Source organism: Halichoerus grypus, chromosome 2, assembly GCF_964656455.1.
Source record: "Halichoerus grypus chromosome 2, mHalGry1.hap1.1, whole genome shotgun sequence".
NCBI lineage: Eukaryota > Metazoa > Chordata > Mammalia > Carnivora > Phocidae > Halichoerus > Halichoerus grypus.
Genome location: NC_135713.1, coordinates 96266256 through 96279083, shown reverse-complemented (window position 1 = coordinate 96279083; position 12828 = coordinate 96266256). Strand labels below are relative to the sequence as shown.

The following is a 12828-nucleotide window of genomic DNA, read 5'->3' as shown; positions in this document are numbered from 1 at the left end:
TTGTATCCTGTAACCTTATTGAATTCATTTATCAGTTCTAGTAGTTTTTTGGTGGAATCTTGGGTTTTCTATATATAGTATCATGTCAAATAGGGAAAGTTTTACTTCTTCCTTACCACTTTGGATGCCTTTAATTTCTTTATGTTGTCTAATTGCCGTGGCGAGGACTTCCAGTACTATATTGAATAAAAGTGGTGAGAGTGGACGTCCTTGTCTTGTTTCTGACCTTAAAGGAAAGGCTCTCAGTTTTTCCCCATTGAGAATGATGTTAACTGTGGGTTTTTCATATAAAGTCTTTATTATGTTGAGATATGTTTCCTCTAAACCTACTTTGTTAGGGGTTTTTATCATGAGTGGATGTTATACTTTGTGAAATGCTTTCTCTGCATCTATTGAAATGATCATATGGTTTTTATACTTTCTCTTATTGATGTGATATATCAGACTTTAATCAACTTTTTAAAAAATATTATAAATAAAGCAAATGTACCTTTGGTAATCAGTGTAACTACAAATGATCTTCCATTATTTAGGTAGATTTTAGATGTTTTTACTTAATTATATCTTACTTCATCTGAAAATTTTATTTTGTACTGCAGAAAATATAACTTGATGCTAGGCTATTTAACATACTATATCACTCCTAAACTATCCTGAATTATAGTTTACTCTGTGCACCAAAATCATTTTTGTCTTTCTAGGACATTCAGTGAGATAAGTAAAGCAGAAGAACAATATAGCTTGTGCCAGGAACTTTGCAGTGAACTTGCTCAAGATCTGCAGAAAGAAGGACTAAAGGTACTTTATTTTGATGTGGTGTTCTTAGTTTAAAAAAAATTTTTTTTAAAGATTTTATTTATTCATTTGAGACAGAGAGATACAGAGAGAGAGAGAGAGAGAGCATGAGGGGGGAGAGGCAGAGGGAGAAGCAGACTCCCTGCTGAGCTGGGAGCCCAATGTGGGGCTCCATTCCCGGGACCCAGAGATCATGACCTGAGGTGAAGGCAGACATTTAACCATCTGAACCACCCAGGCGCCCCTAGTTTAAAAAAATTTTAATAATAAAATGCTACCCGAAAGGAAGAGTTAGATTTTGTATTTGAGTACAAATTGAGAAACATTAGAAAGGATTATTCCCCATTCCCAATAGAGACAAATTCTGTTCTGACCTGTAATTCAGGCCTATGGTAAGATGATTAGACGAAGAAGCGACTTACAAGGGTGGGCTGGCTCCAGTATAATTCCAGAATTTATACTACTTCAGGAGTACATTTGAATAAGTTCAAAATCAGAGTTATATTGACATTTGAGAATAAGGCAAAGGTAAGGATTTCTCTAGAACTATATTTACTTATTATAAATATCTTTCCAACCATCCTTTAATGTTTTTCTCAGGTAGACAATGATTTTCTAGAATAAGCATTTTATTTCAAGGCCCTTGTTCCAGGTTGTTTCACACATTGAGAACAAAACCTGGAAGGTTTTAAATTTCTATTTTATAATCTCCGCTCACAACAATCCATATTTAGTATTTTCCAAACTCTGAAACCAGAGCTGGAGTTATTACAGAGGATAATACAAAGGTATTCAAAGGTTATTACAAAAAAAACAAAAAACAGAAAACAACAAAGTTTATTACAAAAAATGGGATATCTATGTAACTATATTTCTTTTTTTTTCTAGTACCCTCCCCTATATATTTCTTATTATCCTTCTCTATGACACCTTGAGTATAAAGAGAGTTGATTTAAAATTTTTTTAATAAACCTGTGATTTTAGAATCATTTCATATATACAGAAAAGTAGTATAGATAATATAGAGAGTTCTGATATACCCAGTTTTCCTCATTATTAACATCTTATATTATTTTAGCCATGTTGTCATAGTACATTTGTCAAGCTAAGAAACTGACATTAGCACATTGCTATTAACTAAACTCCAGACATTATTTGGATTTTACCTGTTTTTCCATTAATGTCCTCTTTCTGTTTGAGGATTCAGTCCAGGGAACCACATTGCATTTCGTTGTCTTGTCTCCTTATCTCCTCTAATCTGTAACAGTTTCTCAGTATTTCCTTGTTTTTCATGACTTTGATGTCTTAAGGAGTATTGGCCAGGTACCCTAAGGAGACACCTGGCCAGGTGTCTTTCCTTCTAGGTTTGGCTGATATTTTTCTTATGATTAGACCAGGGTTATGGAGTTTTAGAAAGAATACCAGAGGTGAAATGTCCTCATTACATCCTTTCAAGGTATAGGATAGCCACAAGGTATCACGAGTGATAGTAACCTTTGTCACCTGATTAAGTTAGTGTCCGCCAGGCTTCTCCACTATGAAGTTACTATTTTCCCTTCCTGTACTCTATTCTTTGGAAGTGAGTCAGTAAGTCAGCCCACTCTCAGAACTTCCAGGAGGTAGTAAAATATATGTAACATAGAATTTACCGTTTTAGGGCGCCTGGGTGGCTCAGTTAGTTGGGCGACTGCCTTCGGCTCGGGTCATGATCCTGGAGTCCCGGGGTCGAGTCCCGCATCGGGCTCCCTGCTCGGCGGGGAGTCTGCTTCTCCCTCTGACCCTCCTCCCTCTCATGCTCTCTGTCTCTCATTCTCTCTCTCGCAAATAAATAAAATCTTAAAAAAAAAAAAAAAAAAAAAGAATTTATCATTTTAACTATTCTTAAATTACATTTCTGTGGCATTAAGTTTATTCATATGGTGCAGCCATCACCACTATTAATCTCCAGAACTTTTTCCTTATCCCAAACTGAAATTCTGTACCCATTAAACCATAACTGCAAAGGGAGTTCTTACATGTAAATGGGTTAGCATAGTATCTGGCATGTAGTAGACACACAGTAAGTGTGAGCTGTCTGCAAGACCCTTTCAATGGAGACCCCTTTAAGAAGCTTTTTTCCTCTCTTTTTAGGTACTGAATTCTAAAAGAGATTTAGTAAAAAGAAAAGTGATCAGTTAATGTTGCCTTTTATATAAAAAGTTCTTTTATAAAAATCCATTTGGGTAGGGGAGTAATAATTATGGGCTAAAATGGGATTTTTAGATTACTTATATATTTCAGTTATTCTTTTTGACAGATTTCATTACCATGTTTCATAAATAATTGATTATACTTCTGTATTGTGTGTATGTAAGAGATGTTTTTGAATTTTTTCTAACCTACAAAATAACTTTTTTCTAGAAGTTAGAAAACTGTATATAACAATGTATTTTGTTGGTTATAGGGTAGAACTATTACCATTAAACTGAAGAATGTAAATTTTGAAGTGAAAACTCGTGCATCTACAGTTTCATCTGTTGTTTCTACTGCAGAAGAAATATTTGCTATTGCTAGAGAATTGCTAAGAACAGAAATTGATGCCGATTTTCCACATCCCTTGAGATTAAGACTTATGGGTATGCCCTTTCTTGTTTTTCCTTAAATCTGCTAGATTTTCCCAAAGAAATCAACTTGGGAAATATTCTCTCCTTCATTTTATTTCTTAAACCTGTTTAGGAGTTTGTACCTATGCTGACATTTTTCTTAATTCTTAAAACCTGATGTATGTGAAACCATACTCATTAATTTAATTCCTGTAAGAACCAATTACAGTTGTTCTTTTCCTTCCTACTGACTGAAATCCTTGGGGCTAGGTATGTTTCAAAATTTAAAACCTTTCAGATTTTAGGAAACAAATATAGTACATATTGAGTATATTATGTAATACTCCTTTGGTATCTGAGGCAGCACCTCATGATAAACACATTAACATTTTTGTAGCAAAACAAGAAAATATTCACACTGGGTTTGAAAGACCCTAAATAGCCTCACATCAGTTCAGTCATCAATTACCATTTGTTGCTTACAATTTTCAGAGCTATTTAGATTTCAGAATTACAGATAAGGGTTTGTGACAATATAAAACCATATCTGCAGCCACGGCGTGGTGAACAAACAAATTAACAAACCAAGTTTCTAAAGTGAATTGGGTGAGAGGATGTCCGTGGATAAGCTCTCCAGATGCCAGCTTTACTGCCAAGAGTGGATCATTAGCCATACTTTCATATATGAAACATAGCACACACTTGAAATCGATTGACTAAAGTATGTTGATTGAGAGAGCTAAAGAGCGGATGTTTATAACAGCTTCATTCATAATTGCCAAAGTTCAGAAACAACCAAAATGTCCTTCAGTAGTAGGTAAATGGAAACTGGGATAGACCATGGAATATCATTCAGTGCGTAAAAGAAATGAGCTATCAAGCCATGAAAAGACATGGAGGAACCTTAAATATATTTTATTAAGTGAAAGAAGCCAATTTGAAAAGGTTAAATACTGTGTGATTTGAACTGTGTGACATTCTGGAAAAGACAAAACTGTGGAGACAGTGAAAAGATCAGTGGATCAAGGATAGGTAGCACAGAGGATTTTTAGAACAGTAAAAACTATTCTGTATGATGTTATAATGGTGGATACATATCATTAAATACATCAAAATCCATAGGATGTTCAACACCAAGAATAAACCCTAATAAAAACTATGGACTTTGAGTGTTAATGTTGTGTCAACATAGGTTCATCAGTTGTAACAAACATACCACTCTGGTGCAGGATGTTGATTGGAGGAGGCTATATACTGGGCAGAGGATATGTAGGAACTCTATACTTTCTGCTCATTTTTGCTGTGAACCTAAAATTGCTCTAAAAAACAAAGGCTACTGGGAAAAAAGGGCTAGAGTTGGTATTTAATGGTATCTTGTATCAGATATTAATTGAAAGACTTATATAATCATGCCAACTCCAACAAATACTATTTAGTGATACCCAGTTTTATAAAGGAAGGTAAATTTCATACAAAGTACCCATTTTGAAAAAGTATACTTTAATTCAGAAAATATGTAGTATTGCTTATTTTTCTCTAAACATCCTTTTGTGTATATGTCACAATAATTTTATGCAAAATATTGTTATGCATTATGAGTGAATTGGCTTTGTTAAGAAATTAATTGCGGTTGGTTTAATTTAGGTGTACGGTTATCCAGTTTTCCCAATGAAGAAGACAAGAAACACCAACAAAGGAGCATTATTGGCTTCTTACAGGCTGGAAACCAAACTCTGTCAGGCACTGGGTATATACTAGAGAAAACGGACAAAGATCAGTTTCTAAAACCTCTAGAAATGTCTCATAAGAAGAGTTTCTTTGATAAAAAGCGATCAGAAAGGAAATGGAGCCACCAAGACACATTTAAATGTGAAGCTGTGGATAAACAAAGTTTACAGACATCACATTCATTTCAAGTTTTAAAGAAGAAGATGAATGAGAATTTAGAAACATTGGAGAATTCAAATAACTCTCAGATATTTACCTGTCCAATTTGCTTTAGGGAACAAAGAAGCATCAGTCTGGAAGCCTTTAATAAACATGTAGATGCATGTCTTGATGGACCTTCGATCAGTGAAGATTCCAATGTGTTCTCATGTTCACATGCTTCTTCTACAGAAGTTAACAAGAAAGAAAATGTACATCCTTCTTTCTCACTCCATGAGAAGCAGGATTATGAAACCCATCAGAAGAATTCAGAAATCAATTCAGTGGATTGTATAGAGCTAGTAGAGACTGAAGATAACCCACGTAAAGCAGAAAGTGTAGACGGTTTAAGTGATAAGCACAGCAAAGAGGAATATGCTAGTCTTCCAAGCAAATCATTTAATATTGAGGAATGTTGTCACAATTCTTCCTCTACTGTTTCATTGGAAGATACTGGGTCATTAAGTTGGCAAGAATCCTCCCAGCCTCATTTACATGAAGTGATAACAGACCAAGCTCTAGTTTGTCCTGTTTGTAACCTAAAACAAAAGACTTCAGATCTTACCCTGTTCAATGTGCATGTGGATGTATGCTTAAATAAAGGCATTATCCAGGAACTGAGAAAGGATAAAGTTAATCTAGCTAACCAACCCAGGGAAAGCACCAAAAGTACTGGTGAGTTTGCAGTCATTTTAAAGAACTCGATTTTCTAGGAATGTTTTATTAAAATTAAGATTGTTGTTAAATCTAAAGCACATACTATTAAAGGGAGAGGTTGTGTATGCTGCCATTTAGGGAAATGTTAGTTACCTTAGCATAGGTTAGAATTAACTGAAGCCATGAGATTTTAAATTTTGGCAAAACTGTTCTGGGCTTGATTTAGCACAGAACGAACTCGAAAGTTTGGGAGCCGAGTAATCTAATCAAAGGCAAAATTCCCTTGGAATGACTAAGACAGGGATAAAAGGTACAGCTTAGGGAATATAGTCAATGGTATTGTAATAGTGCTGTATGGTGACAGATGGGAGCTCCATTTGTGGTGAGCACAGCATAGAGTATAAACTTGTTCTATTACTATGTTGTGTATAAACTTGTTCTATTACTATGTGCACCTGAAACTAATATAACATTGTGTGTCAACTATACTTCAGTTTAAAAAAAGAGAAAGAAAGAAATTCCTTCAGAGAACTTTTGCTAAGGCCCAGTGGTAAATTAACATAATCACACAGCCAGAAAGCCTCTTTAAGTTGTTTTTTGGTAGTCTGACTCTAGCCCAACTTCAAAAATAAAATTAAGTGCAATACCATAAAATAAGTAAATTACAAAGAAATTATGCAATAAAGTTAGTTTTTGATGTGTCTAAATATGAACTACGTAGTACTAAAGAAGTTTTTATTATCTCTAATCAGTCAGCTTTAACTTTTTAGATTTTTATACAGCTTTTTAATTATTTCATGTTGTTCATTATGGCATTTCTTGACTTTTCTTCCACTAAAGATAACTCAGGCAGAGTTCAGAGGACTGCAACAAAACCAAAAAGGTATGGCTAATTTGAGTTTTAACAGAGCTGGCTATAAAATTGTTATATTTTGAGGTTTAATTTTTAGGTGATGTTAAAATTTGCTCTTACAAATCAAGTAAAATTTAAAAAACTCAATGATGCATAAAACATTTTTCAAATATCTTCCTGCATTTTAACTGTGTGTTCTTTTCTATTCCAGGCCAGGATTGATGACAAAGCACTCAGCATCAAAGAAAACAAAACCAAACAATCCCAGACACACTCTTGATGTATTTTTTAAATGAACATTGAACATTTTATCATTGAACATTTTATTCTTAATAGAAACTTTTTATTTTATAATCAATGAGTCTTTTCTTCTTCATTAAGTTTATAGATTCATGTAGTGAAAGGCAAGTGCAATAATTCTTCCCCAAATGACATTTCTTTTATATGAATTTGGAATATGTTCTAATTAACTTTTGTAAACACCTTTTGGATAACCATGAGAATTTCACTTCTATTATACATCAATCCGAAAATCAGTCCTGTTAGAGATAATTTTAAAATGAGAAATTAGGAATGGAATCGAAAGTGATTTGTTTCCTTATCATGTTTTATAGTGAATATAAAAGCATATTTATAAGGGCTCTCAGAGGTTCACACAAACCTAGGTTAGCATAAGAATTTTTCAGTACTGGGGCACCTGTGTGGCCTAGTCGATTAAGGTTAAGCATCTGACTCATGATTTCCACTCAGGTTATGATCTCAGGTCCTGAGATCAAGCCCTGAGTGGGGCTCCGCACTCAGTGGGGAGACTGCTTGAGAATTCTCTCATTCTCCCTTTGCCCCTCCTCCTGCTCATGCTCTCTCTTTCTAAAATAAGTAAAATAAATCTTAAAAAAATTTTTTTTTTCAGCACTTAACCACTTTGTTGGTACTGGACTGCTATATTTATTTTAGTAACTTCTACAACTTTGTATATTCATATTTTAGATCCTACTGTCTTCAGATACCTCATGAGCATTCATAATTAAAATTTATTGGAGAGGGTGGTCGGGAGGTTTCAGGTGTTTACATGGTGGATGCTACAAAGCTGGGGCAGACGGAGGAGGTCCCTGAAAACCAAAGAGTTCAGCCGGCGACGATTGGGGAGGAGCCCTCATGGAGTGCACCTCGACCCCCAGCAGCCTGGCCCTGGTGAGCCCCTACCACACCCACTGGGCCAGGGACCCCTTAGACCTTGTGGCACTTGCAGAGCAGGTGCAGAAGGCTGATGAATTAATCTGAGCAAATGCCAACCAACAAACTGACGGTCATAGCTGAGCAAATCCAACATTTACTAGAATAAGCCAGGAAGGTTTTGGAAGATGCTCACAAAGATGCTGACTTGCACCACATAGCTTGTAATATAGTAAAAACAAACAAACAAAAAACCTGGCAACATTTATACTACCTTTATAAAGGGGAGAGTGGTCAGCAGTATTTTTCTATTATTTCTCCAAAAGAATGGGGGACAGGTTGTCCACATGACTTCCTTGGTGCTTACAAGCTACAGCATGACTTGTCCTGGACTCTGTATGAGGATATTGAGAAGCACGATGCTAAAATCAACGTAGTGGACAAGTTGCTAAGCCAGCCAGCGGCCCTGCCTCCAAACACTGAACCCACCTTCCAGGGACTGACTCACCGAGAGTGGACTCTGATAAATAGTTCTCACGGCAAGGACCTGTCACCTCCTTGTTGCCCTCATTCTCTGCCTTGATGGGAGGTGTCATGAGAATTGAGGTATTGTGGGTGAATCATGAACTTCTTGAAAAGAGACCCTGTGTGGGGCACCTGGATGGCTCAGTCAGTTAAGCAGTTAAGTGTCTGCCTTTGGCTCAGGTTATGATTCTGGGGTCCTGGGATCAAGCCCTAAGTGGTAGTCAGGCTCCCTGCTCAGCCAGGAGTCTGCTTCTCCCTCTGCCCCTCCCCCCACTCATGCGCTCTTGAGAACTCTCTCTCTCTCACCTCTCCTCTCTCTCAAATAAAATCTTTTAAAAAATTATAAGTTCTATGAAGAATATTAGCTTGTCAGAACAGGGATGAAAGTTTTGTTACCTTCAGGAAAATAGTATCACAGTATTATTTTCTGTGTTAAAAGAATTGTTTAAAATAGGATTATCGATTTGATTTTTTTTCTTTCTTAGAATTCCTTTATCTTATGAATAAGCACATGGTTCACTTTACAAAATATTTAGTCTAAGATTCAAGGTATTTTAAATTTCTTTGTAGGACTTTAAAATGGTGGTATTTCATTTCTTGAGAGTTATGTTTATACTTTACACAGATCTATAAAAAAGGATAAATTGTACTCTCACTTTATTTTTATTATAACCCTTCAGAGAAAAGTGTGCAATACAAAAGATTAGTGTGTATTAAGACATCTCATTTATCTTAGCTATATTTCTATCACATTTTTATTAATATTCGTGAAAGAAGACAGCTTAACACTAATTAGCTTAAGTAATTAATCCAAATACTTTTGTGCTATTAATACAATTTTTTTTCAAAAAACAATTATTTAATGGAAACATGAAGATGGGACCACTTTCTATTATTTTTTAAGGAACTGAAATTTTTGTCTCTTATATTTTTGTTTTCTCTTTTCCTACTTTTCATATTTTATAACTCATCTAAATTTATGAAGACATAATATTTTAGAAATAGGTTAAAATAGGATCTTACACAGCCTTTGGCCAAAGTGGTAACTTGACTTGAAATAATTAGATTGTTTGAAGTTAGATTTAGGGGCGCCTGGGTGGCTCAGTCGTTAAGCGTCTGCCTTCGGCTCAGGTCATGATCCCAGGGTCCTGGGATCGAGCCCTGCATTGGGCTCCCTGCTTGCCGGGAAGCCTGCTTCTTCCTCTCCCATTCCCCCTGCTTGTATTCCTTCTCTCGCTGTCTCTCTCTCTGTCAAATAAATAAATAAAATCTTTAAAAAAAATAAAGTTAGATTTAATATTTATTAGCATGCCAGTTTTAGGCCTAATATTATCATATGCTATGGCAAATTCAGAATTGTAGAGCTGTGGGTCTTGATTGTGTGATTTACATATCTAAATTCTTTATAAAATTAAGTTCAGTGAAGTGCTGATTTAATGTATTGAAAAGTTAATAGCATCATATTTAATTGTTCCTATCTTGCCTCAGATTTATTTTTATTGTGTTTTCAACTTTAGAGTAAATATGAAATTATTTTCATTTAGATGATTCATTTAATTGAATGTTATTTAGTAATATTTAATAATTTAAAATAAAATTGCAAGTGTTTAATTGATCTTTTAGCCAATAAAAATGGTTTCCTTACTTTTCTGCTCTTCTACCACCTCTGATTCTCTTTTATTCTCTTTCCCCAGAATTCTATCCACATTCTTTTCTGTTTTATCTAATGTACCCAACTCATCTACTTTTTATTATGATTTTGCTTTGGGGTATTTTTAGGAAATAAAGCAAAACTGCAAAGGACAAGCACCTATGATCTTACCTACTTAGAGCGTCAAAATACAGGGAACCACCTGGGACAACATATTTGTGACACATGTAACTGGCCAAAAACTAGATCCAGAATATGTAATCCAGAAGATATAAATGACTCCTATGTATTAGTAAGAAAAAGACAAATAGCTAGTAGAAATTTGACCAAATGACTTTAAATGTCACTTTACATAAAAGGAAATCCAAATGACCAGGAAACATGAACACATTCTCAGCCATTTTAGTAATAGGGAAATGAAAAAACCACAAAGAGGTATCATTACATCCCTACCAGATTAACAAAAATGAAAAGATCCAATGTTATTAAATTTTGGTGATGATGTGGAGCAATGTGAACTCTTCTTTGAAGACAATCACTTTGGAAAACAGTTTGCTTTTCTTCGGTAAATTTGAAGATGTGTACATTTAGCAACCCATCAATTGCACTCCTAAATAAACACCTTTGCTGGTTATCTTCCATTTGCTCTCCAGATTTACTCTTGACCCTTGACCCTGCTTTATGTCCAGTAAGGGGCTATGGCAATGGGGGAACCACTACAGATTTCAGGGAGAAAAGAAGATGAAGTTGGGTATTTATTCCCACATGTACCTTATTATATGATCATCTAGAGCTGGTTAGGTCCCTTGACCAAAGGTCACAAGTTTTTCATACTGTGTTCTCTCCTATCTCTTCAGTTTTTTTTTTTTTTTTTTAAGCTTTATTTATTTAATCTCTGCACCCAATGTCGGGCTCCAACTCATGACCCTGAGATCAGGAGTCACACACTCTTCCAACTGAGCCAGCCAGGTGCCCCCTCTCTTCAGGTTCTGATGATCCTTTCCTTCCCTTACCCCTTCAGCCTAGGGGTGGCAACAGAGCCTTGCTCTTATTAGTTTTGGGGTGCTACAGCATCTTTTGTGTTTCCCCACACCTTTGTAAATGGTCCTTTTTAAAAATTCATCACAAAATATAATTTTTTTTTCCTTCCAGAGCCCTGATACAATGTCTTGGGAAAACTACTGAACATGTTCCTTAAGAAGTATGTACAACAATGCTCTTATCAGCACTGTAATAGCAAAAAAAGGGAAAATAAATATTAATTTAATTCTACCATTGTATATTCATGTATATTCAAGCAAGAGAATTCTACACAGTGGTAAAAATGGAGGAAATAGTTAATCAGAAAGTAGTGGGAAACTCGACTGCATAATTTGTGGTAGTGGGGGACTGCATTTGCGCTTTCCCCTGAAAAAAAAAAAAAGAAAGAAAATAGAGGAATATCTACTGGGTAGCTCAGTGGGTTAAGCGTCTGGCTTCAGCTCAGGTCATGATCTCAGGGTCCTGGGATGGAGCCCCACGTCTTGCTCCCTGCTCAGCATCTCGCTCCCTGCTCAGTGGGGAGTCTGCTTGTCCTCCCTCTGCCCCTCCCCCCACTCATGCACTCTCCCGCGCGCACGCTCTCTCTCTCTCTCTCTCAAATAAAATCTTAAAAAAAAAGGAAAGTAGATGAATATCACGAACAATCTGGAGTAAAGTAAGTCATAGATGGCAAGTCAGCATGCCATCAGCATGAATACATTTATATAAAGTTCAAAACAGTTAAAACTATTGTTTTAAGGATTTATCTGTATGAAATAAGATTATTAAGAAAAGCAAGTATGTTATTGTCCTGAAAGAATAATGATTTCCTCTGTGGGGAGATAGGGAAATGTGATTGGGGAATGGTACATAGAGCTGCTGGGATGCTGACAGTGTTCTGTTTCTTGGGTGGTTGACTGCATAAAGGTTTACCATAAAACTATTCTTTAAACTGTACATATATATTTTATATACTCTTGTACATTTGTGACCAAAATCATAATAAAAAGCCAGTACACAAAATTCCTGAAAATTTAACAATCTGCTCTTGCAAGCCAATACAAGCTAGCGTCCACATATCATGATTGGCATTCAAGGCCAATCAAGTCACACTGCATAGCTTATAGTTTCCCGAATAGACCAAGCTATTTCTTCCTTCTGGTATGGTGCTTAGTTGCTCCCTCTGTCCAGAATGTGCTTCCTGGACATACGCTCTCTTTTCCCACCATACACAACTATTCATCTTTCAACTCAGCCCAGGGGCCACCTTCAGGAGAGGGTCCCTGCCCTCTGGAAAAACTGATCAGTCACTCATTTGTGCTCCTATTTCTCTATGAGGACAATGAAACATTGTGTTATAAAGGTTTTATTACTATGGCCTTTTGGGGTGGCTTGGAAGTATTTGGAAGAAGGCTCCAAAACATACTATTTAACCTAAGGCTAAAAAAATGCTTTTTGAGGAAATATTCCATTTTGAAAACTGTACTTGGTGCCTAGTGCTGATTTTCTTTTAAGTAATATTCCATTTTGAAAAGTAGTGCTAAATTTGAACATACCTGGTGCTGGTAAGATTTTAGTGAACTTCACAGAACAATGGTGTTTATTTCCCGGAGCAAAAACTGTCGTTTTGTTGTATAATTAAGGGA

At 35.8% G+C, this 12828-nt stretch overlaps 1 protein-coding gene and 1 pseudogene across 2 annotated transcripts in view; both read left to right on the top strand.

Moving 5' to 3' along the window:
- The window catches only part of POLK (DNA polymerase kappa), a 66887-nt gene extending 59720 nt beyond the window's left edge, over positions 1 to 7167 (top strand). For both annotated transcript variants that reach the window (XM_078067175.1, XM_036100941.2), the window contains 5 exons: positions 702 to 798; positions 3239 to 3410; positions 5022 to 5978; positions 6801 to 6843; positions 7025 to 7167. In XM_078067175.1, the coding sequence (XP_077923301.1) occupies positions 702 to 798; positions 3239 to 3410; positions 5022 to 5978; positions 6801 to 6843; positions 7025 to 7109 (1354 nt within the window). In that variant the 3' untranslated portion in view covers positions 7110 to 7167. The remainder of the gene's footprint in view (positions 1 to 701; positions 799 to 3238; positions 3411 to 5021; positions 5979 to 6800; positions 6844 to 7024) is intronic.
- A 759-nt stretch (positions 7168 to 7926) lies between these two features.
- On the top strand, positions 7927 to 11434 carry LOC118541334 (uncharacterized protein C1orf50 pseudogene; annotated as a pseudogene).
- The last annotated feature ends 1394 nt before the right edge of the window (positions 11435 to 12828 follow it).